We start from the raw sequence: 26,650 nt of genomic DNA on the forward strand, positions 1-26,650 counted from the left end.
GACAGCTCGGCGCGCTTCTCCTCAGAGGCCAGTTCCTGACAGGAACTCCAGGCCTGAGTGAAAACCAAGCCGCAGTCTCTTCTTTCAGACAAATCCGCCACGCTTCTCCCAGCCCCCGTGAACTTCCCGCGCGCGGGGCTTTCCCGATCGCCAAGCGACACCCCCACCCCCCGCGACACCAGCGCACTTGCGCCCACCCAACATGGCGCCGGCGGGGTGGGGGTGGGGGCTCACATCCGGGTACACCTGGGCGGGGCCAGAGATGGGAGAAACCCCGCCCCCCGCGTCCCTCTCCGCGCCGTCGATTGGGCGGCGGTAGCGGCGGCGCTTCGCTCTCTGCCGTCCCCTGGTGGCCGCGGCTCGGGGTGGCTCAACGGCGTCGGCGTCGGAGCGGCGCGGAGCGGCCGCGGGCGCGGGGCCGGGATGACCGAGCTGCGGCAGCGGCTCGGCCGGGAGCCCGGCGGGACGCGGGAGCCCGAGGAGAAGGTGGGGATGCGGGCCGGGGAGCGGAGGGGACGAGGCCGGGGAGCGGGGCCTGCGGCGGGCTGGCTGGCTGCGCGGCCTGCAGACGGCGGCGGCAGTGGTGGGGGGGGGGGGACGGGACGGGACGGGACGGGACACACGGATGGGACCCTCCGCCTTCGCTTTCTCTCTCTGGGGCCGCTGCTCCCACCCCTGTCCTGCCCCGCTCCCTGCGCTTCTGCCCGTGCTCTTGCAGCGCCGGCGGGGCCCGTCGCTTGGTTTATTTCCCTCCCCCCGCCCCGGGCTAACCCCTTCGACAGCCCCAAAACCGGTCCCGAAGGAGCAAAGCCCGGCCCCGGGGTGAGCTTCTGTCCGTGGCTGGACAACCGGGTCCCCGATCCCGCCTTCAAGGAGCGCGGAGATCTGGGCAGACTGTTTTGAGGGGGGGTGGGGGGTACAGAACCCCGCAGGTTCCCATAGGGAAGCCTTTGGTATCTCCTAAGTCATCCCTAAGTTAATACCTTTCCCTGCAGTGGGGTGCGTGGTCTCCATCCATAGTTTAGCGAGGTTTAACAGTTGCATTTCTCCAAAGAGCTGTGAAAAGAGAACCCGACTCTCTTTTCCTGTAACGTCTCTTCTCTTTCAAACCCAAGCCCAGTTGGGTGCTCCCAGCTTGGCGGTCGCTCCGTGAGCCATGTCGTCACCCTTGTCATCTTTACCTCCCACGCCTCCCCAAAGAGGAGAGGACCAAGAGGAATAAGCAGTCAAGAAAAACTTTGTAAATGATATTTGCAGGGTCACAGAGAGGAAAAACTGGAGGGAAAAGCGGTTCTTTTCTGCGTTGGTGTTTAATGCGCCTGTCTTGGGAGCAACCCCGTACTTGTCTATTTGCCCTTAGTAGCATCATATTGATGTTTCCTCTGTTAATGCATGAAGTATGCAATTCAGAGGAGCGTGAAATCATCAGGCAAAACTGCCTTTTGTAATTTAAATGTCACATTTAATGCTGTTTTGAATGCCAGTTTGACACCTGCTAGGAGCTGTACAGTCAGGTTGAGGAAGCTTTATTGTTGTGATGTGATAGAAAGGGAACTGGGACAGAAAGCGCTCACCGTGTCGAGAGTGGGTTGCCTTGATCTGAAGTTTCTGCCTTTTTTGTAGCTTACATGAAGCTGTCTCACATCCAGATTTGCTGAGCTCTATTAAGAGAGCAATAAGATGGTTCCTATTCTGTTGTTGTTGTGCATAGGGCAAAGCTGTTTTTCTCTAGATAAATACGTTTGTCTCAGTTGGAATTTACTTTGCAGCAGAAAGTCTTCAGGGACTTTTATATTCCAGCACTTTTGTGGGAGTTGGAAGATGTCCCTTGGCAGCCTGGAAGGACTAGTACTGCTTAACTGGTATGCAAACAAACTCCCTCGGCCAAGCTGCAATCTTGCTTTAGCTACTTGTGATGCGTTCCTAAAGAAGGTCAGAGGGCCGCTATTTTGAGTGCAATCTTGTTATCTCCAGGCAAGTATGCTTTTTACTTATAATGAGCCTTCTGAAGGGCTCCTCTAATACTACCTTTGAGTCAATGACTTGAAGTATCCTTACTAGAGAGAGGCAACATTTATGTTGTACTGCTCATCCTAAAGCAGCTCAAATGAATTGCAAGAGAAAAAAAAAAGAAAAGATGTTTCCAAGCGGTGAAGAACAGCTCCTCTGAGGTGCTGAACGCGACATCTCTTAACAACAGAAAGCAGTTATGGGAGGCAGAGAATTTCCCAAAACTGTTAAAATCAAGCCTGGTAGGAGATTACCTGATAACAGTAACGCTGCCATTAGTAAAACCCTACAGCGTTGTGCTTTCCGTGGCAGCAAACTTCGGTGGCAGATTTTTTTCTTTCCTCCCCTGAGATCAAGCTGTTGTGTTTTTAGTGCTCGGGAAATGCCTGGCAGAGCCTGGGAATAACAGCAGTGTAAAGCCAACGCTGCAAAATTGCTCATGCGTGTCCAATTTATCGGTGGTCTTAGCCTGCCCAGTGCGTTGCCCGCAGGTATTTTTGTTGAGAGGGGAGATTCCCGATTCTGCTTTGTCATTCAGTTAGCCTTGCCAGTTTCTTTTGCCAAGAAAAATATTTTATTAATGCATATTGTATTCTACAGAAACCCTTGTGTCTTCTGAAAAAAGTTCTTGGCACGTTAAAAGAAACGAGTTAAAATGTGATGTAAACATCACGGCTGGATTTAAGATTAGACCCAGAAAGTTGTGTTTTGTACTTGTTCCCACTTTGTTGTTTTGATAATGGAAAGAGAGAGTCTGGTTTCACTTTCTGGTCCTCTAACCCTTGCACAGTGTTGCAGCTTTGATGTTTTCCTCCCCGCTGGCACAGGACAATGCTTATAGCTGAAACTGTGCTGCTTCAGTTGAGACCGTCATGCCAGAACATTTTAAAGTCGATTTTTGTTAAAACTCTTGTGCAACACACAATCTTCGTCTCAAAGGGAACAAGGCAACATCTGTTTACTCTGATCAGTGAACTCCCTCTGATCTCTCCAGTGAAAAAACAGGGAAACTTGCCCTGATGTTATTTGTGCTTGGTACCCATTTTCTTAGCCCAGAGGACTTAGATGCTGTTAACTGTTGCTGTTAGTGTATAGATATTTGAGTTTAAATGATTGAAACAAGTTCTAGTTTCTTGTTACCTTACAGATCCCATTCTCCCTTGGTCTTTGTAGACTCATTCATTATCTAAAACCAGAGGTTGATGCCTTCTCTCCTGTGTTGTGTGCATCCCATTAAATCACATTTTCTCTTCCAGCTTCCAAAGAGAACAGGAAAAGTGCAAAAGAAAATTGTTTCACGATGCATGCAGAGCTCCTGAACACTTCTGCTGGTTTAATGGGATTTTAAGATCGTTTCTCAGTAGCTGTTTGTACTTTGTGTCACTCAACAGTGAGGACGGAGGATTTTTTTCCTTTTCCGTCCTTTTGCTAGGAGGTTGCACTACTAGTTGTCCGAAATCAAGGGGTGATCTCGGACATCCCATGGCCTAGTCCCATGGAAGGGGAGGAAGGCAGCTCTATTTAGAGGCAGGCTTATCTGAGCTGCAGATCACACCCCTACATCACATGTGGCTTTGTCTACCGACCCCTTTGTCACTGGCAGTCAGTGTCTTGCTGGAAAATACTGTTCCTTTTAAGAGAGGTGGCAGCTGCAAGAGCAAATGGAAGCGGTCCCTGCAGCCGCTGTGCTGGCACGCATTTTTGTGCAGTGGCCTATGCGGGTGGATTCTTCCACCATGCAGCGTTCGGCACCTCGTTGCACCCATAGCAGCTGGGCCTGCTCATTTCTTATGGGAGAAGGGGCAATGGCGATTGCAAGAGCGTTGCTTCGCTGATACGAGGCCTTGAAGAGCAGGTGTGAAGTGTGCAGGGGTGAAATGTTTCCATACTTACGAAGGGCTCGATGATGAGGACTCTTGTTCTTTCCAGCCTGGTTTTGCAGTGGACTGACTGATGATGTGACTTTTTATCTGGCTACATCTTTATCGTGTGGTACAAAAGGACGAGAGGAAGTGGCCTCAAGTTGCAGCAAGGGAGATTTAGGTTAGATACTAGGAAAAATTTCTTTACTGAGAGGGTTGTCACACATTGGAATAGGCTGCCCAGGGAAGTGGTTGAGTCACCATCCTTGGAGGTATTCAAAAAGCGCGTAGACGGGGTACTCCATAACCTGGTTTAGTGGGCATGGATGATGGTTGGACTCGATGATCTTGAAGGTCTTTTCCAACCTAAATGATTCTATGATTCTATGAAAAACTGAAAGACTCTGGCTTCAAGCCTCATGATTTCTTGTGCTTCCAGGCATTTTGCAAGACTTCACTAGTGATCTAAAGTGCTTTGAAGATGCTAAGCTAAGTAAATGCTGGGTGTTTGAATGCTGTGCTGACAAGTAACTGTCCCTTAGGTCTGCTTGGGAGGGTGAAGGGTAGATGTGAACAGCTGCCTGGTGTGCGCTGGAAAGGATGCAGCAGCTCTGATTTTGGTGTTTGTCTTGGGAAAGGGTGCAGGGCGTAGAGAGATAACGGTGCAGGCGCTCTGAAGGTTTAGGCAATTTCAGATCCTGTTACTTCCCAAGTCACAGGAGAGCTCCTAGTAGTCGGGAGTTTGTGATAAGAAGATGAGGTTCTCGTAGGACCAAACCCGATAAATCACTACAGTGATGCCTCTCTTCAACTTCATCCACGATTAAGGGAGGCAGAAGTATGAGTCTGCTTCCAGACGCACCCCAAAGGTTTATTTTTTTAATAGCTCTTAATATTATCTTAGGCTTGATACCAAGCATCAGTTTGCTTGGCTTCTGCTGAAGCGTGAGCCTCATTTATTGTTGATAGATGCTAGCAATCTCAGGTCTGATGTGAGAATACATTTCAGCCTTCCTTGCTGTTTGATGCTCAGTTTTATGTGCGCCTGCCAACAGGAGTGCATTGTTGTCTGTTACTGTGAATTGTGGCAATGAGAAATTGGACTGATTGCATTTCTAATGGAGGTCATTATAACCAGCTGTCAAATTTAATACCTTCGTCAGCGTCTGGCCTGCCCTGGAGCTGACGAAGGAGCTGCAGACTGCTCATTTCCTTTGGATGGTGTTTGACTTGACTGCTACTCCTTTTTGCAAAATGCGCAGGCTCTCCATTGAACTGCCCGTTTCCTTGCTTATTTGTGGCCATGCCAGAGAAGTTTGATGCAAGGAAGATGTTGTCATTTTAAGGGTTGGATGACTCCGCCTTGGGCTGTGAGGGAGTCCTTTCCTTCCCAGTCTGCGCAGAGCTGCGTGCAGCACTGGTGCGTGATAGAGGGAGCACGGAGACTCTCAATGCTCAGGTTAAACCCCCAAAGTGCATATTGCTTTTCTGTTACTCAGCCCTGTGGACAGTTCAGAGCTGGCTTCTGTTTCCTATCCTTATTTAATGACTAGGTGATTTATTTCTGTCTGGTCTGGAGGGCTACACGAGAGAGTGTCTCTCTTGGCAGTATCTGAAAGTCGCTGTTACCTCCAGGCAGATGGCTGACCTGTTTTCTGAAGTGCTCCTGCTGCGTCTTAGTGGATCTGGGAGCTTCTTACCGAGTTCCCTCTTGCCGCTCCAGCGGTCTGTCCTTGCTCCCGATTGCGGCTTGTTATTGTGTACAAGAAGGTCAGTATAGCACAGGGTGATGGAGGGAGGCCGTGGCACACCCACAGCTCCCGACGGATATTTGTGCTGTCTTTGACCCCACCATTGCAGGTTGAGGTCAGGGCTCTTGCTCGGCGCTCAGACGAGCTGTTTTGTACACGAACGATGTCTCTGCTTGCGCTTCCAAAGCCGTGTGCTTGCAATGATGTGCTGGGGGTGATTCTTGCGAATGGAGGAATGTTTGGTGCTGAGAAGAGGGAAGTTGTGATGAGATGTTTGCGTTTCCCTTCCCAGCGGTGAGAAAAAACGAGGACTGATTTCACTGTCTGTCAACCACATACCACACATTAGGTAGCAAGAAAACCATTTTATCCTCCTGCCTGCTTTTAATGAGCAGTGATGTGCACCAGGGGTAGACTCCCCTTGGAGATAAAACCCTTAGGAAGTGATCTTGCATGAAGATGCAGCGTTTCCAAGCAAATCCATATTTCCTTTCTGAAAGAAAAGAATACTGCCACTTTTCTTTGTATTGGCCAGGACACATCTGCAGGAGTTTGGGGCAGAAAATTATTACTGTGCCTGTCAATAGCTCTATTGTTTTCCCCCCAAATGTGGTCTGTGTTAGCCTGTGTCCCTCCTGGTGATCTGCTTCACTTGAGTTTTCTCTGATTTCTGTTTTCCAGGACTATAAAGGACCATGAAGATTCATAGACTTCTCTTTAGAACAAGTAGTGTGATAGTCTGTAGGTTTATGATGATAGCTATGACTTCAGAAAACTACTCATATGGGTTCATCAGGATTACATCTAAACATACTGGTCCAAGTCCTACAGGTTTATGATGGTAGCTGTGACTTCAGAAAACTACTGATTTGGGTTCATCAGGATTATATCTAAACATAGCTGGTCCAAGTCCCACATGGCTCCTTTCCTTGATTAGTTCAAATAAAGCCAAGGGGATTGACTGGTAGAGAAATGTGAACACAATTGTGGTGTCACCTTATAGTCAGCAAATTAAATAGACTGGTAAGATTTTTTTTCCAATTAGGTTTTGGAAAAATATGTTTCACTCCAGAGGAATTGAGGGTCAGAAGCCATCAGCCTTGGCCTGATGCAAGCTCTCATTTCAAAGGACAGAAATAGACTTTCCCTGCCCTAACGTTCTGATGCGAATAGTGTACCCGATGCTGCAGAGCTGTTTGTTCTCCCTCTTGTTTCTCACAGATCTTCCAAAAAACAACAGGTTGAAATGTCTGTGCAGAATTGTGCAGATGCAGCTCCAAGCTGGGGCAGCCTCTTTCAGACACTGATTCCAAGAGGCACTTAGGAGCTTGGCTTTCTTGTTTCTCTACGTGTTTCTCCATCTCTGCAGGGACAACAAAGTCTGCCAGTTCGGTAAATGGCACAATAGCAGAGGGATGCCAGTTAGATCCAGGAGAACCCAGCACTGAAGCCTATCTCCAAAACATCTCCATCACGTCTTTCAGAGGGGGAGGCAGGTTCCTTTCTTAGCAGTAGGAAATTCTGGGGGAATGCCAGAACCAGCAACCTATTTTTGTGCTCTTTTGTATACAATAGCTTCTGGAAAGAACTTGGAGCCTGATGCATTTACCTTCTTGATTTCCTGGAATAAACAGACCCCGGAGTGGGTGCTGTGTTGGGGGCCAGGCAGAGGATTAACTTGTGCCGAGTGAGTCACAGGGATATGCGACTTCGCATGAATCATATTTGCTGACACTGAGATCAGGCTCTTGTATCAGACTGTTGTTCTGCTAAATGCAAACTGTGCATACCTCCAATCACATCCCACTGGCAAGCTGAGCTTGCTTGTGTTCAAAACAAAGCGGGCGGCTTTGGGAACATAAGATGCCAATGGGAGTTTTCTTAGTCATTTCAGCCACTATGCAAACATTTATGCTTTTTGTGATGTTAGCTGCTAATGGTCTCCATTTTTAGGCATGCCGTAATTTCTGTGTGTGCTTTCAACTGGAATGTTTTTTGGGGGATGGGGAAGGGAGTCCCATATCAACATAAATGAAACCTGAGCTTTGTTGATTTTTTTTTTGAGACAACAAATAAAGCAGTCACCACTAGATGCCAGCTTGGTGGGATATCTTGATGGAGGGACATGAGAAACTTGAATTTAACTGCCCTGCAGGTAACTTCACAGCCCAAGAAGTTCAAGCACTTTGCCCTAGACCAGCACCAGGACACAATCTACTTTGTGCCCACTTGCAAAAAGCCAGTGCTTTTCGGGGACCTTAGTACAAATCAAGCCTGGGCGCTTGTTTGCTTCTTCTTTCTAGTACTAATGGTCTCCAAACTTCTCTCTCGTTTCACCCTTCTGGCTTGTAAACCTCTAAAAGAGAATATCCTGTCATTAGGGAGTAACGGGAGGTTTTTTTGCCTTGATGTCACCATGAGGATGGAGGTCTTGGTGGATCTGTCTGAGGTGGGTTTGGCTGTGGCATGGCAGCCGCCAGAGATGGGCAGGTGCCGTGTAGGTAAAGCAGTGAAGAAGGGGAGAGGGGAACGGAGCAGACAGTTCTCCTGGATGTAGGAAGTAAAACCACTTTTGAAAAACATTGAGATTTTCATAACTGAGGCCGCTGGGTTTGTATCCATTAGACTAATTATATTGGCCTTGATCCTGCAAATGTGTTCAGAGGTGAGAATAGTAGAGGCTTTAGTACAGTTGGTCCCTGTTGTTCTAGCTGTCAATTTTATTGCCTGAAAAAGCAACTATATTTTTCTTTTTAACAGTGCATTAGCATTTTCCATCACAGCTTTTTGTTAAAATCTGGTGGGAAGTCTAAATAAAACAGCACCTTGCTTCAAGAAGGGTGCACAAATAGTGGGATTTCTTGAACTAATTTAATCTACCAGCATTGAATATTTAACTATATCTTTGTATTGGGCAGAAAATTTTTGGCAGGGAGGTAGCTGACTTGTTTCTATGACAACTGAGATCATGTCATGGATACTTGGGCAAAAAAACAGAGTGCTTACAGCTTCTGCTGCAAGAAAGCCATTTAAAATATGAGTACAAATTTCTTACCGCGTACTTGATGGAGTTAAGTGGTTTAAAGAAAGCTAAGACAACTCCTTTCTCCGTCTGCCTTTCTTTAGGTGATAAAATATTTGTTCACAAATGTTGCTTAGATCTGCTGATTTCACAGATATAATAAGGAAGTAGATATCTGGCTTTTTTCCTCTGTCTGCTCTGCTTCACCAGTCAGGAGAAACAGCCCTTGCAGAGATCTGTGGGTTTTACTCTTTCTTCTCATCATGGCTTGTGTAGCAATGAACAAGTTAGCATAAAATATATGTTGCTATCTTGATTTTATCCCTGCATTACTTATTCCCTTGATTCTTTAAGAAGCCTTCAATATTGAGATGATAAATTGAAGAAGGAGCGCTGGGCTTGCCTACAGTGCTGGACAGGCAGATTTGCACAGAAGAGCCCTTCAATTTAATAACTCCATGTTGATAACAAAAGCCAGTAAAAGCTACTGCATCTCATTGTGTTTTAACAGTAAAAGAAACAGAAAAATAAAGCTAGATTCCCAGGTAACTGGAGGGAAGGTTTCCTTTGCTCTTATTAAGGGTTTTTAATTGTTTCCTGGCTCTGCATCATGCACGTGGATTTCTAACATCTTGGCACACATTTGTACTGAGTGCTCTGCCTTCCTTCTGCCGGGGAGGAGAGAGGCAGAGGGAATATCAACAACTGAACCAGCAGGAAAAATTGGTGAGGGAGGGGTGTGGTAAGAGAATATGGAATAAATACAGCTGGAGACAGCTATGTCCCAGTGCAGAAGCACCAGTGGAAAGTGGTGGGATTGCTGAAAGGTGACAGGGCTGCTTTTTCATTTGTCTGGGCAGCATCTGGTTCAATGAGACCCTGGTGCAGGATTGAAGCTTTTAGGTACCTGTGTTGTGCTGTGTTAGTTGCTACCTCAAAGTCATAGTTGGTTCAGGCGTGATCAGACGTATGTGAGGGTCAGCCTGTGGCTAAATAGCTTCGATTTTAGGAAGAACCTAAACAACAACTAAAAAAAGGCAGAAAAAACGTCCGTGGAAGGGTAAAGGAGAGAGTACGGTCCAGTGGTTGGGAAAGGAGACAAGTCATCATTTCTGTGTTAACTTACTGCAAGTCTGAGTCTCTCCAGGCTTTTGTTTCAAGGGCAGAAATAGCAGAAAACAGCAGAGAAGAGGCGTCAGAAGCCTGGTGTTTCTTAGGGGAGCAGCAGAATTGGTGACAGAATACCATCTATTAGACCCAGCTTCCCTGAAACGCTGTTTGTACTGGCATTGCGGGACACTCTGCAGTCTGTGGCTTAACACAGCCCAAACCTGCGCCTTGCAGTCACAAGCTCATTGCAGAAGCACTCTGTAATGAGCTTAAATTTTCACCAGCGATAGCCCTCGGCAAGCATCACTCACTGTCGTCTGTGCCGGTTTGCACTCTTTGCGTGCTACTGCAAGCTGCTTTGTGGAAAGCATTGCTATCTGATGATTATCCTTTGGGGACGGGGATCTGTCTGGCTCGGTTGGAGGACTAGCCAGATAGCAGTGGAAATGTGCGGGAGGGTGTTACCAAGGCAATGCCACAGCTGGATTAAGTAGCCCAGACCAGGGTGCATCACGCTCAGGCTTAAACAAGTTATTTAGCACCCTGCTCAGCTGCTTAAACTGGTGATTTGTAGGCTGATGGTTGCAATTTGCATAAAAGGTATAAAAATAGTGTCAATTACTGAGTCCTCTCCATAGCCTCTATCTGGCACAATGTCCTATATAATCTCAACACTTCGTTTCAGAGAGAGGTCTAAGTAGGGAGAAGAGCTGATTCCCAACACTGCTCAGTTGTTTTCGAAGTGAAGATGTTAAAATGTATGCTAGCCCTCACTTTAAGTGGCAATTTCTTCCATAAGGGAAAATGTTTTCTTCCAGCTCCCATCAGGCTTAAATTGAGGAAGGAAGACATGTGGCAGGAATGAGTCCTCCATTTAATGTTGAATCCTAACAACATCCCTTTATCTTGACAAACCTCTTGATTGCCTTCATTGTACTCTCTGGAAATAACGTGGCAATGTTTGTTGGAGCTGTGGGTATTGCGTGTCTGTTGCACAACCTCTCCTGTTCCCACTGCTGAGGATGAAGTGGGGAAAAGCGGGACGCATGCACCGTTGGACTGATCCAGTGAGGCTTTGCTCCTGCTCTTGGAGACCAAAACACTTTGCAGCACAAGGTTTGGTTTGCGTTTGTGCTGAAATTGGTGGATCAGGTAACTGGTAATGTGGTTTACATCAATTCAGCTGCACCATCGGTGTCTTGCAATTAGTGCAAAAAATCATCGTCTGGGCTATGGCAGAGATCGGGACTGCCTATTCCAGCAGCTGTTAGATTAGCTCGGTTGCAACATCAAATTCCTCTGTTTCTTGAGCTATGCAGTTGCTTTCATCTTTCATGTTCTTGGCCAGGAGTGGAAGGGAGGAAGGCATCAGTGCTCTTTCCCTTTCTTTTGGTCTCTGAGGACTTTGCGAAACTTCTGATCCTCTGGGCCACAGGCAAGGAATAATTTGCCTGCTTTGCACTTAGCCTTGCAACGTTAGTGCTTTTGGGAATAAACTGCAGGGATGCTGGCTTGGATCTGCTTCCTTGTTTCAATGCCTAGTCCTTTTATTGCATGGCTGGCAAGCCTGGGACTTGCATGAGATGATGGATACTTGGACTACATTAGAAACCTGCTTGAGGTTTTTGATTTTAGCCTATACAGATGATGGTGGTTGCCCTAAGTACCTAAGCACTTCCTTGCCCATTTGATTTGAATCAGTCACATTAATTTTTCTTTTTTAGAAATGTGCAACAAGAGAGGAAAACCCCCCATTTCCTAAATGTAATCTAGAAGACCAGAAGGAGAAACTGAGTTTGGTCAGGCTGGAGCTGAAGCTTTTCTCTGTTATTTAGGTTGCTCACAGGGGAATTCTGCAGAGAATCCTTTTCTTGGAGAAAGCATAGAGAAAGCATCGAAATAGGAAACATAGACTGTAGCTAAATACAGTGCGCTGATTTCCCAAAACCTGCTCAGGAACAGGGCCCCTGACCTGTGCTGTGCTATAGGATGCCAAACTCATGGTCTGCGGGGAGTTTTATCGTTTCCAGTCCTTTTGCTTGCTGCCATTTGCAGCTGCCTTATGGACTCGATCTTTTGTGTGTTCCCAGCTAAATGGCACTAAATCTCTCTGAAATCTGAGGGACAAGTGGATTTTACAGGTCAGTTAAAAAACAGCTGAAAAAAAAGCCAAGTTGCATTTCTTTGCCAGCTCTTCAAACCCATGTGAGCGCTGGCAGAAGTATTTAGTTTTGCTTTCCTCTTGCTTCCCAGTCGATGGGAACGGAAAGCAGCAAGCGCGGAGCAAGGCGAGCAAGAGGCGACGCAGGGTGTGACTGGTGCGATGGCTGGTGCTTCGCTCGTCTGCGGAAGTTATCTCTGACAGCACTGTTGTATTTTTAGCTGCCTCCACCTGACTGTGTCTAGCTGTCCTTGTCTGTTTTAAGAACCTGGCCTGCAGCCATTGATATGTTACAGCTTGGGAAGTAATTATCTTTTCCTGCGTTAAATAAGGGAGCTACTCAAGTCTTACTGCTCTAGTGAACTACAAATACCCCTCGATTTGGTTACACCAAACCAGTTGCAGTGGATGCTTGTTTTGGTGGGGGTCCCCCCTCTCCGAGCGCAGGGCAGCACTGCCTGGGAGCCCAAAGGGATGAAGTCGCTTTGTTTGCAGAGCTCCCTGTGTTTGTCAGCTTGGCTCCCTCCTTGCTTTTCCTGCAAACATGCTTTCTTTTCTGGGAGCTTTAAAATAGCCCATGGTCTGAGGCCAAACGCATGGGCTCTGCCTTGCCTGATGCACGAGTGCTCCCCAGGGACTGGTGTTTTCCTTCCTTGCTTCAAGGACTGAGGAGCAGGATGAAGCTCTGCCACTGAAATGAGGAGCAAAATGTGGAAGTTTGGATTCGTCCCCTATTCAGGAGCTGGACTGGAGCCGAAACTGCCACTGGGGAGAGGGCATGGGACTGCCTGGGAGCCAGGAGGTCGTTCGTAATCCTTTGTCCACCACTGGCCTGTTGCAGAGCCTTCAGTAACCTCCTGTCTCGCCTGTATTTATTTACCCCCTAAATACAGGACTTTGCTCTTGAGCTAAGTGCTGGAGCAGTACAAGGGGCAGGGAAAGCACGTGTTCTTCTCCAGTACATCAGGTTTCTTCTGTGGTCAGAGAGGATGGTTGGGCCTGAGCGATAAGCCATGCTCTTCCTCTTAGGCTATTTGAGGATGGGCTTGGTGTTATTTTTAGTGCCCTCATGTAAAGTCAGTACTTGAAAAGTCTGTCTGAAAGCCTTGAGCCTGTCTACTTGGGGGCCTTTCTTTCTGTCTAATTTGGGCAACGTTGCATACTTGGAGATCTGCCTGGAGATTGGGAGACCTTGTAAAAATTCCTGCTAACAAGCTTGTGTCCCTTAAGCACTTGCTGTACTTGGAGATACTTATTAATCAACTGCGAGGCATCTTTAACTGTTCAGAGGGAACAGATCCTTTTCTATGGCTGCTGCTGAGACTGATGAAGAGTAAAACCCATCATGTATGTCACCTAAAACACTTGATGTCGTTTCTCATGGGTATAACCCTGTGTAATACCCAGAATATTTTCTTCTCTTTCTCTCACACAGAAGCAGAGTGGTGGTGAGTGTTACATGCAGTGGGCTGGTCTGAGTGTCTTCAAAGAGTGCCAGCACTGTGTGTAGTAAAGCTCTTTGTCTCTCTTTAACTTGCAGGAGTCCGAGTCTGAGAACAAGCTGGATGGAGAGACAGCATCAGACAGCGAAAGCAAATCTGAATTTGGAGGATCGCCCCCGGTGCCGACATCGGATGACACTCCAGAGGTCCTGAACAGAGCTCTCTCCAACCTGTCCTCAAGGTAGCACTCACTGAGCATCATTCCCCTCTGCTGCCAGGGCCCCTGCATCTTCACTGCACCTTTCCTAGCCCCAGCAGCATGGTGGTGGCTGCTGGAAGCTGAATGAGCAGCTCTCAGGAGCGCTGTGCTCTCCCTCCCTGGCATGCAAGCAGGAAGGTGCCCCCGCGGCCACAGGAGACAGAAGATGAGGGTGATGCTAGCGGGGAGAGCAGAGCGCAGCGCTCAGGGCTGCTGTGCGTGGGAGAGGACCGGTGGCAGAGGAGTGCTGCGGGAGGGCCACCTCGCTGCGTCCTTGGTCTTGGCAGGTGAAAAGAGGCCAGGGTGGGGCAGAAGACGTGTTTAGCTTTGACAGCACTCTCAGCAAAGACTTCAACTGCAGTGGTTTTTAACCACTAGTGTGACCTACTTCTGCAGGAATGCATGAGAAAAGCTTGCTGATAAGGACAAGATTTAAGAACAAACTGGGAATGTTCTCTACAGACTGCTTTGGGGGGGAAAGCATCTTACTTGTATCATGGGAGAAAGTATCTCTCCTGGGTGTGCTGTGAGGATGAGAGACGCTCAAGGCAGGATCTGTTGGAGAGTAGCAAGGGTTTGACACACCAGGGCCTGTGCCTGCTCTTGAAACGAGTGCAGAGAGGGGTAATGGTCCCCATTTTATTTGAACTTACCATGCAGCTTGTCCAAGGTGTGGGAAACCTGTAGCAGAGCAGGAGCAGACGCTCTCCTGTCCCATTTCAGTGCCCTTAGAGATGCTCTGCACCTGGCTAATGCTTTCTGCATTTAGTGACGTTCATAGCAGGGGAGACTGAGCTGAACTGTAGCCTTGCAGCTGCTGCAACCAGGCCTTCATCAGTGGATCAAGATCTCTCTGCAGTACTAAAAGGAAACTTGGGGTTTCCAGGGCTCAGTTTCCTTCCTGTGATGTACAGAGAGCAGAAGTGCTGTCCTGCTTCCTTGCTTTGTTTTGACTTTCTCTAATGTCTTTCCTTCTCTATGGCTTAGATGGAAGAATTGGTGGGTAAGAGGCATCCTCACGCTGGCAATGATTACCTTCTTTTTCATCATCATCTACTTGGGACCCATGGTCTTAATGACAATAGTAAGTGCTCCAAAGAGATGCCCTGATGTTCACAGCAACAGGGGGGAAGGTTCCTGGGACCATTGCTGGGGTGGGAAGCTCAGCACCTCATATTTTGGAGGTCCTTATTCAGCTTCCTGGATTTCTCTCTCCATGGAGGAAACCTGGAAGGAATCTGTGACCACCTGCCCTGGCAGTCAGCATTTGGCTTACAATTGAAACTAATACAAGGGGTTGTTAGAAACCTCCTGCAGAGGAAAAGGGAGGGAAAAACAACGTGGTGAGCTTCCCGTGTTGGATTAGGAGACTCCTGGCAGACTGATAGCAACCGCTTAAGGACCTTTTGCTCTGCACATGCATGTTTTTTATCTCCTGGAGGAAAGAAATGTTTAACCAACATGTATTACAGCTTCTGTATGTCTTTTTGTGTAGGTGATGTGTGTCCAGATCAAATGTTTCCACGAGATTATCACTATTGGCTATAATGTGTACCACTCGTATGACCTGCCCTGGTTCAGGACGCTCAGCTGGTGAGTAAGAGGGCTGCTCCCCTCCCCAGGCTTGTGTGCAGCAGTAACACTTCATCCCATTGCAGACAGGCAGCAAGGGGATCATCTGGCTACCTCCAAACTAGAGACTCTGGGATTGCTGTGTGTTGACCAGTGTCATGTGGTAGCAGCTCTTGTGAAGGAAAAGCTCCCACAAATCTTGATAGATCGATATCTTGAAAGAGCCCGTATTGATAAAGTTTGTCCTGTTGTTAATGAAGTGCAGAGTTTTGAATCCCATGATCTGTGCAAGGGACAGCATTGACAGGCATCACCACTTAGAGATGGACGTGATTGCTTGGGTGGGGTGGGACTTTTTAGGTGGTTGTGAAACAGGGCTGAACGTTGGGACATAAGGGCTGGGGAGGGGGCAGGAGCAACGCTTTCAGGAAGCACAGAGCGGGTGATTTAAGGATGCACAGACTCGCAGAGGCCTGTTGAGGAGTGCCACCTAAAGGCAGAAAGTCTTTGTGCATCAGGCGGCCAAACCCAAACCCCAGCGGTTTGATCCATGGCAAAGTGGAGCTGAGTGATGCAGCCACTAATTTGAATGAAGGTGACATTTCTAGACTGGGGGAAATAAAGTTCTGGCTGTCACTTGAAGAAAGCCTGTTTGCAGTGTACCAGAGCAATGTAAAGACCTTAGGGATCAGTCACTTTCTGTGTTTCTCCAGAAGCCTTTTAGGGTTCCTCCTAACGAGCATCTGCATCCTTCGCAGGTACTTCCTGCTCTGCGTAAACTACTTTTTCTATGGCGAGACTGTGACGGATTATTTCTTCACCTTGGTTCAGAGAGAGGAGCCCCTGCGAATTCTCAGCAAATACCACCGCTTCATTTCTTTCGCCCTGTACTTAACAGGTAGAGACCACATTTTCTGTTGCTTAATCTTGTCTGGGCTGGAGGGAAGAAATCTCCTTGCACCACTCTTGTTCTGAGTATTGTGTCCAATGCAGGATCCATAGCAAATTATCTCTGCTCTTCAGTGATGCTGGAACTTGGCTGCATGGTTAGAGTAGCGGTGGCAAATCTCTTCCATGAGGCTCTGTAGAAGAAAACTCCGTAATCCGGATGGGACAGCCAGGCTTGATTGTTCATCTGTCCAAGTGTTACCCGTAGGCAATGGTACTTTGTGACTTCCCAAGTAGTGTGTTTTCCCACTCCACATTGCTGCTTTACTCAAGTAAAATCCTAAGGAGCTGTGCAATGTCATGGTAAAAAAGTATCTCTTACTGTTGAAGATACATTCCCACCATTTACTTTTCTACTGTCTCTCAACAGGTTTCTGCATGTTTGTCTTGAGTCTGGTGAAGAAACACTATCGCCTCCAATTCTACATGGTAAGGTTAAATGCAGGGCCTGGCTGCCCCCAGTTGGAGGCAGAAGAAGGAATAATGTAGCCTGCTTGAAAACGTTGTGTAGAGGACTATGTGTCAGTAGATGCTTCTGTGCTGGTCGTGCATTGTAATGCTGCCTGGAAGAAAAGTTACTGTGAGCAGACTGTATTTTTAGGAAACTGGCTCTGACCAAATTTCCCTGCAAACATGTATTCTCTTCTCTCTGCACTTGTGGATGCTATTAAGAAACTTTCTGCAAGCTGAGAGAACTGCACAAGGCTACTTGACTCTTGTGCTGAGCATAGATCACCATCAGGGTTAATTGGCTATGTCCCCCTTTTCTCAAACATCAGTAAGGCATTGCTTGTATTCGACTGTTGACGTGGCTAGTTTTGCTTTCCAGTATATTCAGCACACAGGGATACGGCTTGGATATCTATCAGTCTTCTCCTCTTCTTATATAGTCAGAAGGCTGAGTGAGATGTGTGGAATAGGGGTGGGCTAAAGAGCATTTGGTCCAGCAGAAGTCTTCCCAATGAAGGTCACTTCTGGGCTTGAGCTGAGGAACATGCCCATAAATTACTATGGGTGACTGTTCACTGCTCTTCGTGACTCTTGGTGTTTGTCATGGTGAAGGTGCATGCTAGAAATGCACATGTGCATGAGCCGTTCTCTAAGAGGTAGCTAACAGCATCTGATTTCTGCCAGAGATGCGTATGGGCAGTGTCTCTAGGCAGGCTGGACTGCATGCTGTCTTCTCTTCCAGTTTGGATGGACCCATGTGACGTTGCTGATTGTTGTTACCCAGTCACACCTCATCATTCACAACCTGTTTGAAGGAATGATATGGTGAGTTGCTGTGCATTCTGAGTTGCTTTCATTTCTGCAGCCTGAAACGAATGACCGTGTTTTGAGTTAAAACTGTTCTTTTAAAAAACCAAATGGCCAAGGAGAAGGTACTTCCTGTGAGGGACCAACCTGTTCAGAATAGAAAAGCAAAAGATTGAGTGACACCTCAGCAGTTTAGGACTTGCTTTGTGCTACTTGAGCAGTATAGAGAGTTGTTGTAAAGAAGCATCTCAAAATTGCTGTGGGGTGCAGGGACCTTTCAGGCAGCATCAGGCCTGTGTAAGTGCTTTCTCTTTATACCCACATCTAGCAAATGGATGGGAAAGTGCTGCTTGGCACTTGATTTGGGGCAATGCTGTCAGCATCATGTTAAAAGCAGCACTTAGAAAGGAAGGAGATTGCAGCCTGCCACCTTACTCCAGCTGCTGTGCAGAGGAGAAGCCCCTTCGGTGGTCTTTCCAAAACCAGCAGGGCCGGAAACTAATTTTGGCCACTTTAAGATTGCATGTTCCTCTGCACGTCACAACCAGCCCAGAGTGCTTTGGGAGCTGCCTGCTTACAGCTAAAATACAGCCTCTCCGGGGGGAAAGGAGGCAACTGTCTAACAGCATGTCATGTGTGGCAAAAAACAATGTGCTTAAAACAGGCCATTCTGGGTATACAACCTGCTTTTTAGTCCAGAGCTCTAGAGTAGTCCCCCAGATTTCCCGAGGAGCTTCAAGTGGTTCCTCCTTGCATTGCTTTGGAGGGGGAGACGTTGATGTGATGGCACCGTAAAGCATCTTATGGAGCAACTGCTCCTTTAGTTAAGTCATGGAGTTGTCTGATCTTGGCACTTTCCAATGGTTTGATTCTTCTCCCATCTAGGTTCATCGTCCCAATTTCTTGTGTGATCTGCAATGACATCATGGCATACATGTTTGGGTTCTTCTTTGGCCGCACACCACTCATCAAGGTTTGTAACACTTTGGTGGACAAAACATGCATTTCGGCTTCTTTGGGTCTTAGTCCTGTGTTCTTTCATCTCCAGTTCTGTGGCTTGTCATGGGTCTGAAGCAAGCCTCCAAATTAAACTTGGTGTGCATCACAGTCTTTGAGGCTGTAAAGTTAAATGAACCATTTCAGACCGAGGTGTTAGTGTCAGCTTCTGACCAAACTCTTATTTGTTGGTTGTTGGCACCAGTTTGTACTTGCTTCAGCAGTTCACAAGTGAGGAAGGGCTGCATAGGTGTGAGGTGGTGTGTGGAGATGTACAGTTTGTAATTACCCCTTCTCTCTCTCCCTGGCAGCTCTCCCCAAAGAAGACCTGGGAGGGGTTTATTGGAGGATTTTTTGCCACCGTTTTGTTTGGATTACTGGTAAGTAGCAATCATAGTGCTTATTTCATTGGTCTTTTCCCTTCATAGGGTGACATTGTTTTGTCTAAACGCAGTCAAGTTTTAAGCTCTCTCAGCTCTTGTCCAAGACTTCACATTTTCCTTACTGACTAGGATTTGAACTTGTCCGTGGCTGTGTTCTGTGCTGTGTGCAGATGCTGCAGATGGAGCAGAGTACTGGAGGAAGTTTTCAGTCCCTGTTAGACCCTGTGACATGTTTATTACAATAATTATCCTTGAAATTTTCTCTCTGCTCCTGTTGGATGAATGCTGTGCATCATTTCAAGGGCTGTGCGGGGAATTCAGTGCTCTTGGAATACTCTTCTCTGTTTTTATGACAATCTCTGTGTCTTTTTGTTTCCGTCTTCTCAGCCAAACAGTGCAGCCTGTCTCAGCCTGTTCGTACAGGCCTCTGATCACTGCATGCTGAACTGATGCACTTACTGAACAAAAATGCTTACTCTGCCTTTAGCCAATTACTGCTTCTCAGGAGAGTAATCTTCTTAATGAAGCTGAGAGTGTGGCTCCCTCCTCGCCGTGTCTCCTTGAGTGGCCTTTTCCCTTAAGACCGTCTCTGTCACATTGCTCAGGAAAATATTAATCCTGCTTTTTCTTGCTGCGTCTCTTTTTCTCTCTCCTTGAAGCTGTCCTATGTGATGTCCGGGTACCGGTGCTTCACCTGTCCGGTGGAGTTCAACAATGATACCAACAGCTTCACAGTGGACTGTGAGCCATCCGAGCTGTTCCAGCTACAGGAGTACAACATCCCCTTGGTGCTGCAGTCCGTGGTGGGCTGGGTAGGACTCTCTGTTTATTGGATCTTATTTATTGGGATAGGAAAACTAAGAGATCAGGGCTTTATTTTGATGGTCTTTGAAGGAACATGACAAGGGATGATGGTACATCCAGAAAAAGGGGGAATTTGAGCAGTGCTCCATGCTGGTTGAAGGCCCAAAGGGGTTGTCCCAAGTCTGGTGGGACATTAACCCACTTGAAAACCAAGTAACCTAAAGCCTGGAGAGCAGAGAAAGAGGGGCAAGTGGTGGACAGTGCTATTCTCATTGAAAATCCTTCTCTGACATGTTTTTCTTTCTGCAGAAGACAGTCCGGATGTACCCCTTCCAAATCCACAGCATTGCACTGTCTACTTTTGCCTCCCTCATTGGGCCATTTGGAGGCTTCTTTGCTAGTGGATTTAAGAGGGCCTTCAAAATCAAGGTGAGGATGGTGAAGGTCATTTACATTTTAGAAGGGAAAGACTAAATGGTTGCTACCACTCTAAATAGTCCCTGTGCTCCGAGGAGTGGCAGGCTGGGCGCTTTGGGAAGGGAGGGGAGGTTTGTTCAGTCACAGATAAAATGCTGGAGCAGGATCTAGGTTGTTTGACTGAATGGAGAGAGACCTTGAAATTTCAACTGTGGTATTCTAAACGCCGCTTTGGTGCAGAACTTGAGGTAGAGGAAGAAAGACCCAGTCAGGAAATTTTGCAATTTGAGGCTTCCCTTGATGTCTTGCAGGCTGGTTTTACATATAAACAGTCCGTGTTCAGTTACGATGCCTTGAAAGGCAAGACAGGGTTGCAAGAGATAAACACTAGCCTTCCTTGACCTTTAAGTGACAGATCTGAGTCAAGCCTTGATGTCCCTCAGGCACTGGTAGTCTTCATAACGGAGCAACTTTTAAAACCAGGGAGAGATTAAACAAAACGTCGTCTTAGTCTGACTTTTGCCTTCTGGGAAGAATTAGAGCAAGGGTATAAGGGTCATGCATAGAGGTACATAGGCAAGTACATGTTATGGGCATTTGAAACTGCTAAATGCAATCCCTTCTGCTTGGCACAGGACTTTGCCAACACAATCCCAGGGCACGGAGGTATCATGGACCGCTTTGACTGTCAGTACCTGATGGCTACCTTTGTTAATGTGTACATCGCAAGCTTTATCAGGTATTTATTGCTTTGCAGTGAAGTTTGGGGCCCCTGTCAAACTCAAGTTATGTACAGGCTTGTAATAAGAGACAGTTGTTATCCCTGTTAGATTAACATCTAAAAATACGAGACAAAGAAAGAGAGGAAATGGAGGCTTGAAGAAAGGAAGCATCTTTTAGCAAGGTCATGCAGAGCTGAAAACACAACCCTCATTTCCCAGGGTCTGCTATTCCAATCTCTCTGAAATTCCTCCATGTCCCTTCTGCATTCCTGCGAATCTTGAGTAGGGTTTCCAGAGTTGAAATAGCAGAAAAAACTAATTTTGTAGCATTAACAAGTATTCTGTAGCCAAGCATAGAAGAAAGCCTGTAGGTGCATAAAAGATGTACTGAACGAGTTGAGGAACTGTTCTTATATGGCTGCTTTGATTTTTGAAGGGGAGCATCTGCTGATAAGGGAAGATGCGCAACCCTCTTGAAACAGATTGGATTTGGGTGGGCTTTTTTTTCTTTGTTTACTGTTCAGCATCCTGTGCCTTTTGCATCCATTTTCACATCTCAAATAGAGTTAAGCTCCCTGGGTAGAACTGGTGAAGGAATGGGCAACATGGCTATTATTTTAAGCCTATTATTTTGATGAAATTGCATTTGGGTTGCCAGATCATTTGAGATGTAGCAATGTGGCTCATTGATAATGATGCTTTTGTGTTTCAGAGGTCCGAACCCAAGCAAACTGATCCAGCAGTTCTTAACCTTGCGGCCAGACCAGCAGCTCCACATCTTCAACACGCTAAAAGCACACCTTGTTGACAAGGGTATGTTAGGTAGCTTGGAGGACGCATAGACAGCTGGGCAATTGGAACAGGACTGAAACAGACAAGCCTCCTTGAGGAAATTCCTGGCTTGCCTGATTTAAGACAATAACAAGGCCTCATTTCACTGTAACTTTTCTTCCTTTCTTGGTAAATGTTTGCATTTGTGGGTTTTTTTAATAACATATTTATATAGCTTTGGTTCAAATGAGCAAATCTTGGGTTTCTAGCTGAAAAGGAGTTAAGGCTTGGAAGGACTGTTGGGTGAAGTAGGAGGGTATGACTGTCCTCATGGTCTGTTCTTAACCTTCAATGCATGTGGGCAGAGCTGAACTTTTCCTGTGAGTGTGTTTATGCAGGGAATACACAAAGCGTTGTCCGTACAACCGCCTCTGCACGTGGGAGCCAGCAGGGAAGGTGAAGCCGTGCAGCTCCCCTGGCCATTGTGCCAGGCTGTGTTCATGATGGCAACTCTGGGGACCATCATTTTCTCCAGTGGTAACTGTGAATGCAACGTTAATTTTCCCAGAAAGCCATGTTTATGCCTGTGGGCAGTCTCCTTCTGGACTGCACGGTGAGCACAAGGCTCCGTTAATTGGAAGAGGATCTTTTACTAATCCAGCCATATTTCCTCTGCCCAGCCAGGCATGTGCATCTATTTTCACTTGCTGTTTTTTGCAGTGCCTCTCACGTTCCCCTCTTATGGATGATATTTTGGCAAATAAGATTTTTATAACCAATTAAACCAGAAATAGACTGGGGACAAGGAGTCAAGAAACTGCTAGTTGCTTATGGGAATGTGGGAGGTTCAAATTGCTTCAAAACTGAATCAAGTAAATAGGTGTTAAACAGCATTGAAGTTTCATTGAGTAATTCCTGCCAAGTAAGAACAACCCTTTAAATAACTTGGTTCATTTTTCCCCCATCAAATAACCTTTAAGAAACACTGAACCACACTTTCTCATTTCTCAATGGTTGGAAACCCTGCACTGGGATATTTTAAGTAATTTGAAGAGCAGTTTCCAACTCTTTTTTTTTTTTTTTTTTTTTTTTTCTTTTTTTTTTTTTTCTGAAGTTTGCTGGTTGGGGCTCCAGCATGCTGCTGGTGCTTTCAGCTGGGTATTTTGTTTTTCTTTCAGGGATCATGTCTATCACCTGTTTGTTACTTGAGTTCTAGATGTCGTGCTGCTGAGTTTATCATGGTCTATGTTGCATTTCAGTCTGGGTTCATTCACCTGCAGGCTTCTGTCCTGCTCTGCTTACTAAATCTTGTCATAAATAGTTTGTACTTAATAGTTGCAAGTTTTATCTAAGTACTTTCCTTTATTTTGTCATACTTTTTTATTATTTAAAAATGAGAGCCCTAAAGATTGTAAAGCTTCTCTTTTTTTTTTTTTTTTTTTTTTGTGATCAGATAGTGAAAATATCCCTGGTTTACACCTTATGCAATGTTCCCAAACACAAGGTGACTCTGATTTTACTTTCCATAGTTTGTGCATGGGAGAGAGAAAATTTACCTTATTTTAACCTGGGGAACGAGTGACAGGGAAAGATAATACAGAAGTACATTGCTGTTTTCAAACAGTTGCTGACATAAACCTTATACACAGACCCCCCCCATATGGAGACATGTACACGCTGCAAGCTAGCTAAGCATTGACAGAAAATAAAACACCTGAAAATACTTTGTAGTTCATACTCCATGTTCTGATTCTGCCATTGCTTTCATTTACCCTGAGTGAGCGAGAGAGTGCACGTGTGTGTGTAAATACATTAACAGATACCAACCTCTCTTACATTTCTATAGGACCCTTTCTGTGTGGTAAGCTCTGCTTCATCTCCCTAAACAGGAACCACAGGGCAGAAGTTTGTGCCCGTTGTACTGCAAATACAGGTATTTGATCGAAAGCACGGATTGTGGAGAAGAAGGGTCTGTTTCCACAAAGTATTTTCAGCATGGTGCTGGCAAAGGTGTTGGCTTCTGGCAGGAGTCAGGACTGCCATGACAGAGCCAGTTCAGGATTGCATTTGGTTAATGCTAGTGGTGTACACAAAGGCTTTCCTGAACTACTTGTGGAGACTATTCCCTTCCAGCTTGAATTAGGCAGGGATTTATTTTCTGTCAACTTAGAGGATATTGGTCCAAGCCCCTAATTTGAAAATTGGAGGGGAGAATTAAGGTGCTTCCATCTTGCATTGCCCGGGGAGAATATTTGGTCTGTGTTTCATGACAATTTGGCTGAGTTTAGCTAGGCAAAGTGAGGGCACCTGCAAGGAGTACCAGGGCTGGGAGTAGGTGTGGAAGTGATAGGGTTTTGTGTAGTCCCTGAAAAGTAGTTTGCCCTGTGGGGTCAGACAAGCTGGTGCTTTTCTGGATTCTCCCTGCCTGTTGCCAACATCTGCCAAAATCCCTTGTAGTGCACTGTTGGGTCGTAAGTCAGTCATCAGAAGAAGCTATAGTGTTGATAAATATTACAAAAGTGTACTGCTCTTTATATTAAGAAATTTTTCATATGGGTCTTTAGTGTCCTGCTCATCTTGCTTTAAACCTTTTGTACCTCTTTAGTTGTAATTAGTGGGGCAAAAATCGAACGCAAAGCTTTTCTGCATGCTTTTGATTTGAAGTAGCATTCAGGCCTTTTTGAAGGGGTGTAATGCTGAATGTGGACACTGGAGGGCAAAGCAGTTGCATTTGGTGGCTTCCTAGGGCTGGGAGAGAAGCAGCAGCAATAGTGCCTGTGGGTGGCTTTCCTGATGAGCTCGCAGCTTTATTCTTGCTTCCTTCCCAGCAGTGCAGTTAAAGTGTGGACTTCCAAGCCTGTTTTGATCCTGAAGGGTAAAGCTACGTGGAAAGGGTTTAGCATCCTGCAATGAAGTTTAGTAAACTGAATGGGAACAGTGCATCCATTTGAGAGATGAGGCGGAAGGAGGGAGATGGGTGTTGTTAAGATTATTTGGAAGCTGTACAGTTGAACTTGCTGAGAAATACTGGCGAGCACCATAGTGTGTCCTCCGTCAGGCTGAGAGCTGTGGCTGGCAAACCCACTTCTACACCACTGGTATGAATATATGTGATAGTACCACTCAGCGACAGCGTGCTGCCTGGGGGAGCATTTGGTGGGTTTTCCTCATCAGCCCAGCCTGTGAGTGGCTTTCGTTTGCTGTAGATACTTCAAGTTAGACTTGGAAAGTTAGACGAAATGAAAAGCTGATGTTAGTGGCTTTGGCTATCCCTAAAGGAGGTAACTGTGATGCCGAGGGACGTATAGCAAGACATGTTGCACCTCTCTTCATTGCATTAAGCCTTGCAGGACCGTGGTCATGCTGCAGCTCTCACAAGAATTTAGGTTCAGAGGGACACTGACGTAGCTAGCACTGCTGGAGAGGCCAAAGTGACACCAGGGATGTCTAGGTAAGGTGATGCGGGGATGCTCACGTGAAGTTTCTCCAGCTGCAGGGCTTGAGCTCAGCATTGCACAATAGTTTTTGTTCACAGTGGGCTCTGTAACCAGAGAAGTTCCTCCTGCTTGTGCCCAGCAAGAGGGAAATAACTGTGAGAGCAGACCAGCAAGGGGGGTGGTACTGTATCAGCCGGCGTGTATGCTTGGGTCAGAAGGAAGAGAAAAGTAGGATTTGGCCAATGTGAAGCTTACGAGGGTATGACTGCTGCCTGGCATGGGACAGGCTGGTTTGGAAACCACCTCTTCACGAGCAGTCACTGCTTTTCCAGTTGGAGCGGACAGAGAGGGACATGAGTGTGTTTAATGAGCAAAGGGATGGCATGTGGCTTAGAGAGCCGCTTTTGCATAGCGTGAGAAGCTGGCTGTCCTGGTGAGGTGACTCTAAACGTTCATGACGTTTGTTTGCTGGTGGGTGATTTAGCGATATGGGTCAGACACTGGTTTGATCCACAGTCTGAGCAGGCACAGCTGGGCTAGGTCTGTGTAGACAAGCACTTGGCATGCTCTGATAGGAATTTGCTTCTCCAAGTCTGGTTGTAGCCCAAATTAGTTTGCAGATGGGATGCCTGGCCAGACTGTGGCCTGCAGTGCTCAGTGAAACATCAAAACCCAGTTTCTGCATACAGTGTCATGTCCTGTGCTGATCAGCTTGTATTATTTAGATATTCTTCGGGGTGATGGGCTCAGAAGTCTGCTGACACTGATCCTGAAGGGGCAGCTGTTGCCTGGGGTTTATGGTACCCTGTGCGGCTCATGAAGCTGGAAATCCCGTAGCATCAGCTAATACTTGGCACCAGGTTGTGAAATGCCAGTATCTTACATTCCAGGGTATGTCTCCTGTTTCCGATGTGTGCAGTGAGTTCCTCTGAGCATGCTTGCAGTGGGATCCTGGCTTTTCTTCCTTCCGCTGCCTCTAACCAGCTCTGTGTGATAGGAGGAGGGCAAAGCTGTGTGGAAAGCATCCGTACAGCCCATCCAGACCCTCCTGGGGACAGGTGTTCGTCACAAAAAGCATCGCATGAAAGCTCCTGTGGTTCCTGCCCTCTGTAACCAGCCCTGGAGTTGCATTTTGTACTACTGTAATCTTTGTGTGCTCCTGTTCTCCAGACCTGATGTGTTTCTACCATCTGCTTCTTTCTCTGTGCATTGTTCTTTTGATTAATGTTTTAGCTACACAAGTAGAGTTGCCTTTCTTTGACTGAATGTCCGAATGTGATATATTGTATATTTTAAAGTATTTACCCTATTTATATACTATATGTTACTGTTAAATAAAAATAAGTTCCATTATCTGCAGTGGAGTTTTATTCAGCGCTGTTGGCAAGTGGGGGAGATGCTGAAAACCTCCTTGCTGTGCTCTGTAAAGCAGATGGGTCTGTTTTAAACTCAGATTCCCCCATTCCTTGCCCTGTAGCTCTCCTTCCTTGGGGATCTTCCTAAGAGCAGACCTGGTTGCGGCAAAGATACATGTGGAGGCTGTAGATGGGCTGAGCCCACAGGCAGGATTGGACCATCCATGTCCTGCATGAGGGACACAAACAGCTGCGTTTCCAGGGTGGTTTGTAGTGGAAGCTGTGATCGGGTCAGAGACCCATCTTGATTGAAGATGAGGGAGGTGTTGGCACCACCGCACCCTGCAAATCAGCTCATTTTGACCTAAAGA

General features: G+C 46.6%; 1 protein-coding gene across 2 annotated transcripts; it reads left to right on the plus strand.

Moving 5' to 3' along the window:
• The first annotated feature begins 75 nt into the window (after nucleotides 1-75).
• On the plus strand, nucleotides 76-26,277 carry CDS2 (CDP-diacylglycerol synthase 2). 2 transcript variants are annotated; one of them, XM_030035465.1, is made up of 13 exons: nucleotides 76-486; nucleotides 13,451-13,599; nucleotides 14,605-14,701; nucleotides 15,113-15,210; nucleotides 15,948-16,087; nucleotides 16,508-16,566; nucleotides 17,330-17,412; nucleotides 18,280-18,367; nucleotides 18,702-18,770; nucleotides 19,433-19,585; nucleotides 19,887-20,006; nucleotides 20,630-20,733; nucleotides 21,429-26,277. In XM_030035465.1, exons 1-13 carry the CDS (start codon nucleotides 424-426, stop codon nucleotides 21,556-21,558), a joined length of 1,353 nt encoding a protein of 450 aa, XP_029891325.1. In that variant the 5' UTR covers nucleotides 76-423; the 3' UTR covers nucleotides 21,559-26,277. The 2 variants fall into 2 exon arrangements, with proteins under 2 accessions (XP_029891325.1, XP_029891326.1); XM_030035466.2 differs by having other exon boundaries at nucleotides 347-486; nucleotides 13,457-13,599.
• The last annotated feature ends 373 nt before the right edge of the window (nucleotides 26,278-26,650 follow it).

Source organism: Aquila chrysaetos, chromosome 13 (assembly GCF_900496995.4).
Source record: "Aquila chrysaetos chrysaetos chromosome 13, bAquChr1.4, whole genome shotgun sequence".
Taxonomy (NCBI): Eukaryota; Metazoa; Chordata; class Aves; order Accipitriformes; family Accipitridae; genus Aquila; species Aquila chrysaetos.